This window comes from Equus asinus, chromosome 4, assembly GCF_041296235.1.
Source record: "Equus asinus isolate D_3611 breed Donkey chromosome 4, EquAss-T2T_v2, whole genome shotgun sequence".
Lineage (NCBI taxonomy): Eukaryota > Metazoa > Chordata > Mammalia > Perissodactyla > Equidae > Equus > Equus asinus.
In genome coordinates, this window is record NC_091793.1 from 41,015,623 (window position 1) to 41,029,428 (window position 13,806).

At 39.1% G+C, this 13,806-nt stretch overlaps 1 protein-coding gene across 2 annotated transcripts in view; it reads left to right on the forward strand.

The window, feature by feature from the left end:
- The first annotated feature begins 1,575 nt into the window (after positions 1 to 1,575).
- Positions 1,576 to 13,806, forward strand: part of UTP20 (UTP20 small subunit processome component) — a 92,031-nt gene continuing 79,800 nt past the window's right edge. For both annotated transcript variants that reach the window (XM_070507142.1, XM_014835013.3), the window contains exons 1-10: positions 1,576 to 1,793; positions 2,723 to 2,803; positions 6,030 to 6,096; positions 6,213 to 6,345; positions 7,242 to 7,430; positions 10,230 to 10,311; positions 11,038 to 11,175; positions 11,635 to 11,790; positions 12,319 to 12,465; positions 12,549 to 12,683. In XM_070507142.1, coding sequence (XP_070363243.1) covers positions 1,749 to 1,793; positions 2,723 to 2,803; positions 6,030 to 6,096; positions 6,213 to 6,345; positions 7,242 to 7,430; positions 10,230 to 10,311; positions 11,038 to 11,175; positions 11,635 to 11,790; positions 12,319 to 12,465; positions 12,549 to 12,683 — 1,173 coding nt within the window. In that variant the 5' untranslated portion in view covers positions 1,576 to 1,748. The remainder of the gene's footprint in view (positions 1,794 to 2,722; positions 2,804 to 6,029; positions 6,097 to 6,212; positions 6,346 to 7,241; positions 7,431 to 10,229; positions 10,312 to 11,037; positions 11,176 to 11,634; positions 11,791 to 12,318; positions 12,466 to 12,548; positions 12,684 to 13,806) is intronic.

Consider the following 13,806-nt stretch of genomic DNA (forward strand, 5'->3'; position numbering starts at 1 on the left):
ACTGTCCCATTAACTCCATCACCAAAAATAAATAACAGAGAAGGAAAAGAACACAGTCATCCGGGGGTGATTGTAGCAGTAGATTGGGAACATTGCTTAGCGTCGGGGCTCTTACCTTCAGATAGATGCAGACTTCTAACTCTCTGAAATCATCTACACATTTTAGTGTGAATGAGCTTATTTGCATTTTTCTGAGGAGAAGGTCTGCGGTTTTCCTAGACTTCTTTAAGGGATGTGTGATCCATCAAGGCAAAGAACCACCTAAAGAAAAAAAAAACCCAAAAGCCAATTAGCCTACTGGAAGCCAGCCAAACATTGGACACGTCTACATTTTATTATTAAAGAATAAAATCCATAAGTGCTATGGAGCCATTAAAAATATTTGCAACAACCGCATGATGACATAGAAAAATGTTGATGTTGTAATGTTAGTTACAATACAAAAGTGTTACATCTACTTCACTTCTTCACCTGGTTTCCTCCTCAATCCATGCATATTTCACCTTCTTTCCTCCACAATAGACAGTACTTGTCAGGGTCACCAGTGTCCTTCATCTTGCTAGATCCAACACTTCTCTATCCCTAGCTTTCAGTATAGTTGGCCACAGGCTCCTCATCTGTGTCAAGACTAGTCTGTTTCTACCTCACTGGCTCTCTCCCAGTCACCTTCCTGGCCACTGCTAAATGTTGGAGAACTCCAAGTTTCAAATTGGGTCCTCTTCTCTTCTTCATCCTTTTCTTCACTCTCTCCCTAAACAGTCTCGTCCAGTTCCATGGCTTTAAATACTTCACACTTTCAGCAGTTGTGTTTTTAAGGTATTTAAGTCACACTTCCAGCCCTGACCTCTATGCTGTGCTCTAGGCAGGAGTGTATTTAATTGTCTACTTAACATCTCTCCTTGGCTATCTAAGATGTAAGTACCTCAGACTAAATATTCCCAAAGAGAATTATTATTAACATTATTAGGGTCTTCTTTAGCTCACAGTGCTTAGCCCATAGTAGACTCTCAAGAAATATTTGGTGAATGAATAAGTGAAATACACACAATTGTTTGCGCAATTATGCTTACCAACATGACATTAGAGTGGTAGGGAAAACAAAATGTTAACAGTGGTTATGCATGAAATTATAAGATTTTTCTTTAAAATTCCTTTTCTATTTCTCAATTTTAGTTAGAACCTAGTGGTTAAGAATCAGAATTCGGAGTTGAGTGACCCTGTCAGGCTGCCACTTACCAGCTAAACATCCTTGCTTTCTTCCTGTGTTAAAGGGGCTTTAAAATATGTACGTCATTTATATTTGTTTAGCATTCAAAACGTGCTTTACTGTGAAATTACGGATGTAAAGAGCTTTGCATGGTGGAGGGTACACAGCGAAGGGCAGCGATTGTTAGCTGACAATGATTACAGGTATTTTTTTCTTTTAGAATAAAAATGTACACATTTTTCACAAATCTTTACTGACGGGAGTAAACACAACAGACTCGCCCGGCCAGGGGCTACACGTCTCCAGCCGGCTCCCCGGCGAGTGCGCCTGCTCCGTCCGCCTCTTCCGCCCACGTGACCAGCTTAGGCTCCTCCCGGTCTTCAAGATGGCGGCGCCCAGGGCGTCCGGCTGCACGTGAGAAAGAGTCTGGGGACCCGGGAATCAGAAAGTGCAAGAGTGTGAGCCAGTTTCTTCTCTCTACCGTCGGTTACATCCCTTCGACCCTTCCCTAGGTCCTCGCGTCCGCTGCCTGTCTGCAGCCATGAAGACAAAGCCTGTTTCCCACAAGACTGAGAACACGTACCGGGTGAGCGAGGGCACTTGGGCCGGGAACCGTGGGTCCCTGCTGCCTCGCCCATGGGACCTGCTCTGAGCGGGACTCCTGGCGCTACAGTGTTCCGGGCCGAGCGTGAGTCACTTGCCTGGAGGCTCTGACAAACGAGGGAGACCCTCCTGGTATAGTAAACACGGGGTGGGGAAAGAAGGCTGGACAGCAGATTTCGCCCATGCTTTATGGGGTCTGGCCTGCCTGGGAATTCTCTTTAGTACAGAGTTAAATTCATTATCACAGACTGATTGCTTAGGAGCTGTTCTTACCCGCTCTTTTATCCTTAAAGACCGAATTGGGGGCGGGCCTGCCGGAGGAGGTAAGTGATTTCCAGCTACTGGCTAAGACACCATATTCTCTGTTTGCCCATTGAAGGATTCTTTGTTACTCTACCACCGTAGGTCTGTATATATTTTCAAAAACTGTTGTTGCAGCGACTTAACCAGATCCCTATGCTTGTAGCGGGTTGTGAAACCTAACAGTAGATCTATGGAGGTTCAATGCCAGCTTTCACCTTTGGCCACCACAGTCTAGTATGTAACTTTTATTGGAAGTGACATAACTGAAAGAACTTATGCAAATATATTCATAGAAGTATTTGATATCTTTCTATGATAGTGCGGTGCATTTAAGACTATATCTTTCAGTTTTTTTTACACTTTTGTGATTCATCCGTGATGTCTACTTTTAGTTTCAAAACACAATTATACATTTTATGATTGATTGAAAATACAAGTCTGAAATTGCTAGCAAAACATGCTATTATTTGTACTGATAGTACATGAGGAGGCTTATTGAAGCTTTTAACTTTCTACTTCACAAGGAAATTAGCATTCAAACAGATATTCAAGATGTGATAAGTATTAAGTGATGATGTATCTTAAATATGCTCTCCCTGCCCCGCACAGTTTCTTACGTTTGCTGAACGACTGGGGAATGTGAATATTGATATTATTCACCGGATTGATAGAACTGCAAGCTATGAAGAGGTAAGAGAATGTTGTATTAGCCAGTCTTCGAGTATTCGTAGTTGGTTTTTAGTCTCTCCTCTTAGTAGAAGTGAATTGTTTTTCAAGCCATTCCTTTATGAACATGAAATGCATTAGACCTGTGCTGTCTAATACAGTAGCCATACATGGCAAATTAGATTTAAATGAAAGTAAATTAAAAATTCCAGTGCTCAGTAGCCATATGTGGCCGTTGCTGCCATATTGGCCAAGTGCAGATATGGAACATTTCCATCATCGCAGGAAGTTCTGTTGGGTGATGATGTGTTAGACAGTTGACTTGATACTCAGGTAACTTCTCTGATTCCAGCCTCTCCCTTTTCTGTGTGCATTCCAAGCACTGCTACAGATCCATATTCCTGAAGCTACAATTTTAAAGAGATTTTGAGCAAGTCACTTTCTTGGGGCTTAGTTTCCTCCAGTATAAAAAGAAAGGGGGCAGACTACATAATTTCTTCCAGTTCTAACCACCCTTTAACTCAGTCACACCTCCAGTCAAAACTCTTGCTTTTTCTTTGTCAAGTCATTATTTTTCTGCTATCCTTTTAAGGTCCTGTATAGTATGCCTTTAACTTAGAGATTCAATGTCGGTTCTTATTGTTCTTTACTTGGCTCTAGTCAGACTCTGCTCACTGTCTGTTTGAATGCCTTGTCTCCAATGTGTGAGTTCAGCGTGTTAAGTGATGTTGTCCAGATAAGCACGTAATGCTTTGGGAACTCATAGTGAAGGGAGCCTAACCTAAATTCTGTAGGGGTATAAGGTGGTTTATCAAAAAAGGTAATGTAGACAAAGTGATACCTGAAATGAGTCTTGTTGTTTGTATAGGTTTTAGCATGGCAAAGAGGACAGGGAAGGTTGAGGGAGAAGCCTGTATAAAGGGACAGAGGCTAGGGAATGCATGTCACATTCAAGAATCTGCAAAGCAGTTCAGTGTGGTTATAACTGTGTGTAGACTGTGTGTGTTGATGGTGACTGGGATGGGGGAAGGGGGTAGCTGGTGAGAAATAAAGCTGAAGAGATAGTCAAGGATCATAAAGGGCTTCATATGTGAAGCTAAGTTTGGATTTTATCCTGAAACTATGGGATCTCATTCTAGGATTGTAAGGCAGGGGAACGAGTGACATGATCAGGTTTAAGTTTAGATCTCTCTGGCTTTAGTGTGGAGCAAAGAGCTGGGCTGGAGTCAAGGCAACCAGTTGTGAGGATTTAGTAGTCATCTAAGTACGAAATGATTATGGTAGCCACAGTCAAGATGGAAAGAAGGGAAGGATTCCAGAGATATTAAAGAAGTAGAGTGAATAGGACTTGTGACCTGCTGGAAATGCAAGGAGGAAGGGAATGGAGTTAAGCTTTTGGTCCCAACAACTGGGTGGTTGAGGACATCATTTAATCAGTATAGATTTATAGAAGGAGAGCACAAGGTTGGTTCCGTTTGGAGCTCATTGAGTTTTTGATATACCTGTGGCTATCCAAATGCTGGTGTCCAAAAGACATTTGGACATATGGATCTGGAGGAGTACAAGTGACTTTGGAGGTGGAATTACTGATTTAGCATTCAGTATGTGGTTTATAGTTTAAGCCACAGGAGAGGTTGAAAGTACTAAGAGGTAGAATGTTAAGTTAGTAGAGAAGAGAGCTTAGGATGGGATCTGGGGCTGGATACTCTAGAAAGGCCTCAATGCCATGTCTATTGACCGGGGCTTATTGGTCTTAGTTGTCCTAATGGCCTCTTATTCTTCAATAAACTAGACTAGACTTCGTTTCATGATGGCAGAATCTTTCCAAGAGAGCAAAAGCAGAAGGTACAAAGCCTCTTAAAGCCTCACTTTGGCAGTTGCCGGATCACTTCCATTGCACGTTATTGGTCAAAGCAAGTCACAAGGCCAGGCCAGATTCAAGGCGTGAGGAAATAGACTCCGTCTCTTTGTGGTAGGGACTGCAAGTCACATTGCAAAGGGGCAGGGACCTAGTCTATCACAAATGGCTGACGTGTACCACTCACTGTGCTGGGCTAGGAAAGCCTTCTACATTTAGGTTTTAAACTGTTGGGTGTATTTCCCATCTGCCTTAAGAGACACTGAAAAACGCTTAATGAGATTCTGTTTCCTTCTCTCTATTCTGCCTGTTGATTTTATTTCATTTTTATTTGTTGAAGATTTCCAAAGCACAATTTAAGGTTTACCTTTTTTTGAGATTGTAGATTTGGTGTGCTGTTTGTATGTGCCTATGTATTTTTACCCTCTCTCTCCATATATGTATAGAAATACACATGCATACATACATATATACATGTGTAGTAATAATTTATTGATCTTACCTTTCAAAGTACAAAGTAATATATACTGTGTTAACAAGCCAAACAACATAATGGTGAACTTAGACGAACCTGTTATCTCACCCTTCCCACCCCTCATGGCCAAGGAAACTAATGCTGACAGTTAGTATATATGTATTCTTCTGTACTTTCTCTCTAATATGTACTAACATTTATAGAAGTCTTTTTTTAAAAGAAAAATTGGTTTCTACCATGTACTTCACAATGTAACTTGCTTTTATGACTTTGGGGGTATATCATCAACATCCTTCTAATTCAGTGTAGATATAGCTCTTTTTAATAGCCGTATAATGTACTTTAATGTATAGAGACATGAGTTACACCAACCATTTTCCTATTGTTGGCTATTTAGGCTGTTTTATATTTTCCTTCCACTACAGTACAGCTGAATAAACATCTTTATGTCGTGTGTGCAAATTTTATAAGAAATATCTCCAAAAAGGGAATTGCTAGGTCAAAGGGCATGCCTGTTTTTAATTTTAATAGAAATGCCAGATTACTTCCCCGCAAAGTTGTAGCCATTCTTATTTCCAAAAAGCAGAATGAAAGAACTGTAAGAGTCAGCACATTTTTCTGGGCCTAAAATTGTAAAAAACAGAAAAAAATATTTTCCTTATTGTGACTATTGCATAGGTTTTAGAGAAGTATTTGCTACAACCAAATCAACAAAATATCATTTTTATAAATTGTCTGCCCATATTGTACCTGATTGCTTTTTTAAGTTAGTTAATGCCCTTTTTAAAAATAAAAATGTTCTAAGTTTTTAAACTCTTGACTATCATTATTATCTTAAGATATTAATATGTCATTATTCTTGTTTACTTTGATCATAGTTGTGTTGTCTGATTAATGGACTGCTTTAATCTTGGCAGGAAGTTGAAACCTACTTTTTTGAGAGTCTGCTGAAATGGAGAGAATTAAACCTTACGGAACACTTTGGTATTTTCTGTTTTGTTTCTATTTTATTCACCCATCATTTGCATTATATATGGTCAAAACAACTAAACAGTGGTGTGATAGAAAAGCAGAACATACTCTTTTTTTTTTCCACCCAGGGAAATTTTACAAAGAAGTTATTGACAAATGCCAGTCATTCAATCAGCTGGTTTATCATCAGAACGAGATAGTTCAGAGTTTGAAGACTCACCTGCAAATCAAGAACAGTTATGCCTATCAGCCGCTTTTGGAGTAAGTAACATGTTGAGAGAAAGCTCGATGACATTTATCTGAATTTTAGGAAAGGTTATGCCTTATATACATATAATGTTATATACATTATATGTATTTGTGATCTGGTATTTGTAATTTAGAAACAAGAATTTACCTTTTCTGTTAGATCAAAATATTAGTACATTACCATAAAGCAGAATTTTAGGGGTATACTTTTTTGTTTTTGTTTTTGTTTCATACTTTTAAGAGCACCCCATTTTTCTTTGACACTATAGGAATGATTGACCATAACTTGTGATGGAATGCAGCTTCTTGCCATGGCCTGATTTCTTTGCTGAACTCTTTTATTTTGCTGAGGAAACTTGGCCCTAAACTAACATCTGTGCCCATCTTCCTCCACTTTACCTGTGAGACGCCTGCCGCAGCATGGCCTGATAAGTGGTGCTTAGGTCTGTGCCCAGGATCCAAACCAGCAAGCCCCTGGGCTGCTGAAGCAGAGCTGGCAAAGTTAACCGGTTAAGCTACATATTGGGCTGGCCCCAACTCTTTTTTTTTTTTTTTTTGGTGAGGAAAATTGTCTCTCAGCTAACATCTGTGCCAGTCTTCCTCAATTTTGTATGTGGGGCACCGCCACAGCATGGCTTGATGAATGGTGTATAGGTCCACACCTGAGATCCAAACTTGCATAACCTGGGTCGCCAAAGTGGAGTACATGAACGTAACCACTACACCATTGGGCCAGCCCTTTTGCTGAACTCTTAAAATGTGAAAAAATTTATAGATCTCTTGAGACTTGTTTTGGAAGATTTAATTAATCCTGTCATCATAGACATCATTTGTGAAATAGATTTGCAGTCTTTGTTTTTTGATCTATATGTCTCCAAATCAGTTACTTCTACTTATTTTTAATCCAGTTTGGTTGTACAGTTGGCACGAGATCTGCAGACAGACTTCTATCCACATTTTCAGGATTTTTTCCTGACTATCACCTCGATCCTGGAGACTCAGGACACCGAGTTATTAGAATGGGCTTTCACCTCGCTATCATATCTTTACAAGTACCTGTGGAGACTGATGGTGAAGGACATGTCCAGTATATACAGGTGACCCCTTTCTCTCTCTAATACGGGGTTGGGTTTTTTTTGCTTTTAAATTTTATTTATAATTCAGTGCTCTTTAGTAAATTTATAAAGTTGTGCAACCATCACCACAATTGAGAACATTTCCATTATCCTCAAAAGATTTCTCATGCCTGTTTACAGTCAGTCCTGCTCCCTATCTGCTTCAGATTTTAGAGTGAAAGAAATATATGTATGTTGACTATTCAAGATTGCCTCTGTGAAAACAACTGTGTGCTTGAGGCCCCTAAGAAGAATGATCCTCCTCAATAGTGAGATTTTTTCAGCATTTAAGTTTTGTAAAGTTCTATTTTTTTGTCAAGGGTTGTCTTTATTGATCCTGACAACCAAGATTTCTGACTCTCACCTTGCATTTAGTTAAGACATGCATTATACCTGTGATATGTACCTCCTGATGTGGCTGCCTGACTCTCACGTGTTCTCTAATTGCCTTTTCCCTGGCTTGTGACACCAAACTACCTTTCCAGCTCAAACTCTACTTCCGTATACAAAGTTGGTTCTCCAGCCAAAGCAGCCCACAGTCTGTTCTGCCACTCTGTGTTGACCTGACCTTGTCTTAACTCAAGCTATAGAAATCATACCACCACCATCAAAGCCTGGCTTGGCTTCTATAACCTCCACAAACATTTCCAGGCTCCTTGGCCCAAGTGAAAGCTTTGTACTCTGAATGCCTGTGGCCTTCTATACTACTTATACTTCACAACTCCTGTTATACTTGTTTGTTCATAGTGTAATAATGTCCGCTACAAACCTGGAAACTCTTCAAGAACCCCGTCTTAAATATCTGCATTTCCCCAGCCCCTGACATACTTATTACGCCAAAAGAGATGCTCAGCGTTTTTGAGCAAATGTGGACAGAGAAAGAGAATGAATTCCGTAGTAGCTTTTTGTTTAAAGTAAGGGAAAGATTGTTTATAATCTGTTTCAATCTGAGATTTGGTGGAAGTTTCCAGTTTATGTCCTGATTATTTCTACATACTTTAATTGCTACAGGAAAACATAAGATTAACCTTTCTCCCCTACTCCCAGTATAGGTGTGGGTATGGATAAGACTAGATTTTGTTTTTGTACCACCCCCCTTCACCCTACTCTCCTTTGAACAAACAATGAAAGAGGAATATTTTTCCAGCCTTCTCTATGAAGTTTTTGGTAAAATGTATTGGAAACCAAGATTACTGCATTAAAAACCAGCAAGATCTTAGGGGGATATATAGTTTATTTGGTTTCATGACTTCTGCTCTTATTTTATATCTCCAAAGTCAGGTTCTCTAGTTCTAAATTTATTTACTTTCAGTGTGACATCTTCAGCAGTCTGGATATTTTCGTTGAGTGTTACTGAAACCAAAGTCAGCACATCCCATTCAAGCCAACTCTTCATTCATTCATGTCTTCAGCAAATATGTACTCTATGCCAGGCACTGTTCAGTTTCCCAGTTTCTAACAGTGATACCATCATTCTTCCCAGCACCGAGACTTGGCACCTTAGAGGTGTCTTTGACCCAGTTGTCTTCAGGGACTCCAAATCCTCTTGATTCACACGCTCATTCAGTTCTGTGAATATTTCTTGAATGCTGTCCGTCAGGTACTTGAGATATAGTCACAAATAAAACAGATAAAAACTCCTCTTTTGCAAAGTTTACATTTTAGCAGGGGGAGGACATCGTGCACGCCAGGCACGTGCAGGGAAGAAGGAAGGCGCGGTGGTAGAGCAACATGGATAAGGGGAGAGTAATTAGATGATATCACAGACATGGTAGTAGGGGGGCCTATCATAAAGGGCCTTGTGGATACAGTAAGGTCTTCAGTTCCATTGCAGGGACTCTTGAAATGTCTCTTTGGTCCATCCTTTGCCATTTTCCTCTACCACCAGCCTCTTTTGTGCCCTTGTTGCCCAAGCTTGTGACTTGAGCAGGTTTCTAGTTGGACTGCTAGCCTCTTCTTCTTGTATTTCATACTATATATTGCTACCCAATTAATCCTTCTGAAAATACTCATTTCTTACTCAGCCAGGATTTATTAGTACCTGCTATGTGCAAGGGCACTGTTAGATACTGGGGATATGGCAAAAATAGGAGAGAGATATTCTGTATTCTTTTGTTGTTAGGAAGACCAGTTTAAACACTGATTAGACAAGTAATTATTTAGTTACAGCTACATGGCTGTATGACCTTGGGTTGGTTGCTTACCTTTTTGCCTCAATTTCATTTTCTGTAGAATAAGGATAATAATAGTACCTACTCCATAGAGTTGTGCTGATTAGATGAAGTAACATAAATGTAAGCTAGGGTCCAAATTCCTCTGCTTGGTGTTGGAGCCACCTGTTTACCTGGGCAGCTTTATCTGCAGCTGCCCTCCTCAACCATATCATCCTCCTTCTTTTAGACTAGTTGGCCTCCTTGTTATCTCTTGACCATGACGTCTTCTGCCCACCCCATTTTTGATCTCATTTGTATCTCTAATAATATGCATTCCAGTACCTACCTAAGTTCTTCCTGTCATTCAGGGCTCACTACAAGTTGCAGCTTTTTATGGAGTCTTTCCTATAACACCAGCACCACCAATCCTAGGATTCTTAATGTCCGTGACCTTCACTCTTCTGTTCAACATGGGGTGTCTTGGTAACCAAATGAGATTTTAAACTACTTATTTCATACCTGCTACGTATTCCTTGCATAATTAGCACAGTGTTGGACATATAGTTGACATGTAGTACATCTTTATTAAAATTATGCTTAACTAAACATTTTATTTTCTCATTTATAGCATGTATAGTACACTCCTGGCTCATAAAAAACTACACATAAGAAATTTTGCTGCTGAAAGCTTTACTTTTTTGATGAGAAAGGTTAGTTTAATAATTTATATGTTTATTGCTCATTAATCCTCAAGAATCTGATGGACAGAAGCATGTATTTTTTTATAATGTGGTTATCATGGACTAATAATTTTTTTATATAAACAGAAACGTATTACTATTTTGAGTTTATCTCACTGTAAGGTTGTCTTTGCTCACTAATATGAAATAATTTGGGTCACTTTTATTGTTATTTAGGGGTTTTTTGGTAGCTTTCAGTGTACATACATCAAAACTTTTCAGTGTATATATAGCCTCTAATTCAAATCAGAAAATACATGAACAGGAATACATTAACAGGAATTTTTGTAATAATTTCCTGAAAGGAACTCATTGTGTCATGGTGTCGTTTGTGTTTGTTTCCTTAGTAAATTTTAGAGAGTTATTGTAATAAAACAAAGACATTGGTATTAAATTTCTTTTATACTCGTAAAATATAAGTTATATGATTTACTTTAAAAGACAGAATGTTGCCTTATGTAGTTTTTCTTGGTACATACCTTCATATCATACCTATGAATTAATTATTCTTTTTTGTGACATTACAAGTGATAGTATACTGTTATAGTAATTTGAAATCATTGCAAGTGTCTATTCCTTTTAGAATTTCGTGCTAATTACATTTAAATATGAATTTGTGGAATAGCAAATAATAATTCTTTGTTTGGATATGTTTATGTTGTAAATACAATTTTCCATTTGTATTTTGTGTTTTAGGTTTCTGATAAAAATGCACTTTTCAATTTAATGTTTCTTGATCTTGATAAACATCCAGAAAAAGTAGAAGGAGTCGGACAGTTGCTCTTTGAAATGTGCAAAGGTGTTAGAAATATGTTTCACTCCTGTACAGAGAAGGTAAATAGCTGGGAGGAATACTTTGAGTTTATGTGAAAGATATTAAAGAAAAAATAGGTAAGATTTACACAAATGATGTGGAGAGAGGATTGCCTAGAATAGATAGAAAGCACTAAATGGGGAGCATTAGGGCTTTAATAGCAATGCTTACCTAATGTAGGCCCTGGGTCATTAGGTATTTTTACTTATAAAATCAGTGCTGTCTTCTTTATTCTGGATCCTAGAAGGTAACATAAGTTGATTAAGGAGCGGGAGTGGTGGGGAGGGGGTAGTTGTATGATAAAATTCCCCATCCTAGTTTGGAAATTCCTTTTGGGATACATAGTTCACCATGAAAGCTGCCAGATCTTTAATTATTCCAGATCACATTTTAAGGTAGCTTAATCAGAGAGGGAAATAGTGTAATACTTAAAAATAAGAGTGTACATGTTCATTTTAATGATTCTTGGATTCTCACAGGCAGTGAAGCTAATTTTCCAAAAGCTAGGACCAGTTACTGAAACAGAAACGCAACTACCATGGATTTTAGTTGGAGAAACACTCAAAAGCATGGTCAAGTCCACTGCGTCTTACATCTACAAGGAACATTTTGGTACATTTTTTGAATGTTTGCAAGTGAGTTCTAATTTTTAAGAATTTGTATGTAATAAGGAGTCCAAGAGTTGATTGTTGTTGCTCTTAGTTTAACAGACCACCCCTGGAGATTGTATTTTATAATTGTTGTCTTCTTAGGATTTTCCTTCCCTCCACCCCCTGTACTACTTTCATTTGGCTTGATATCTTGAGACACAGTAGAGCCTAGTGGTTAAGAGCACAGGCTTTGGAGCACACTGCCTCTGTTTGGATCTTGGCTTTGTCACTTACTGCTCTATTTCTCAGTCTTTTCATCTCGTAAATGGGGGTGATAATATTCCCTACCTCGGGGTTGTTGCGAGGGTTGTGAGGAAATACTTTTAAAGAACTTAGAACAGTGCACTCAAAAGTGTTCATTGTTATTATCATTAGTGACACCTGGTAAATGTGTCTTTTTCTTTGAGAGCAAAGGGATGTGAAAATTTGAACTGCTTCACATAATAGTTTCATTATTGAATTAATAGTTGAGTTTGATACAGTTATTCTCTCTGGTAAATTCTTTGTTTGCAGGAATCACTTCTGGATCTACATACGAAAGTAACCAAAAGCAACTGTGGTGAATGTTCTGAACAGATAAAAAGGTTGCTAGAAACATATCTGATACTCGTGAAACATGGAAATGGATCAAAGATAACCAAACCTGTTGATATTTGTAAGGTGAGTTCCCAACTTAATTTGCTTAGAGTCTGTTCGTTAAAAGCTGATTGCTAAGTATGTGTTGTCTTTCTTTTCTTTTACAGGTGTTGTCTCAAACATTACAGATAGCCCATCTCTCCACATCTTGTCAGGAGACCCTCTTGGATGTAATTTCTGCTTTGATCCTAGGTGAAAATGTTTGCTTGCCAGAGACCCTCGTCAAAGAAACCGTAGAAAAAGTAATTTATTTCAACAAATGTTAATTGAGTAGTTAATAAGATGTTTAACATTGAGTGGGTCTCCTGGGGAGTACAGATGAAGAGTGGCAAAGGCTCTGTCCTCAGGGAGTTTATAATCTTGTTAAAGAGATGTGAATTGCATGCTGTAATAGAAATAAGCAAAACAAAGTGTGGTAAAAGCTAAGTCTGCTCAGCAAATATTCACCAAACATGTCTAGCTTGCCGTGTGTTGGGTATGGACCAGGTATCCCAGGGTGAATGCTGGTGCCTGTGATTTTTAATTGTTAAGGAGGTGAGCCCTGGGAGTGAGTAGTTGCAGTCCATTGAACGAATCTATTCATGTCATGTTGAAACACAACGATTAATTTTGCTTGGGATTGAGGAACAGAGAATGTTTTTCAAAGGACTTGTATCTGGGATAGTCCTTGAAGATTAAATAGCAGTCTGCCAGTCAGAGAAGGGGTTAGAAATGCTAGGAAAGGGAGCAGCAAAGACGCCTTCAAAAGTGTGCCATCTGGGCACATAGAGACGTGGGGAAATGTGGTGCACATCAGGAAGGTTCTGCTTGGCTTTGAAACGTTAGGTTGGATTTTATCCTGCAAGTAGTGGAGGGCTCTGGAAAAATTTTAAGTAGGGGAAATGGTTTGATGAGACTTGCATTTTAGTGAGTTGAGAAGATGGATTGGAGGGAAGTGGGATTGCAGAAAGATCAGTTAGGTTCTTCCTAGCTTCATTTAATGCAGCATGAAGTATAGAGGATGGTATAAAACCATGCTGCTTGCCCTTTCATAGTTCTCTGTAGCTGGGAAAGAACTGAGCAGCTGTCAGGCAGAGCCCTGTGTGATCCCTAGAATCGCAGTGCCCTTTGCATCTGTGTAAGTTCCTTTGGAGAAGGCCAAGCATGTGGACAGAATACTTGTTGAAGTGTGCCTACTGTTGCCGTACTCTAGCTGCTTTCCCAGGGAGGGCTCAATGCCTGTGTCTCACACCCGGGTGTGTCCCTCTACACAGTGGCAAATTCAGCCAGCAAGTTCTTTTTGCCTCCTTTGACTGTGTTAACTGATATCGAGCATCCCACTACTTCCTGCTTGCAAGTTAGAGGACCTGGAAAGTTTGGGATGTT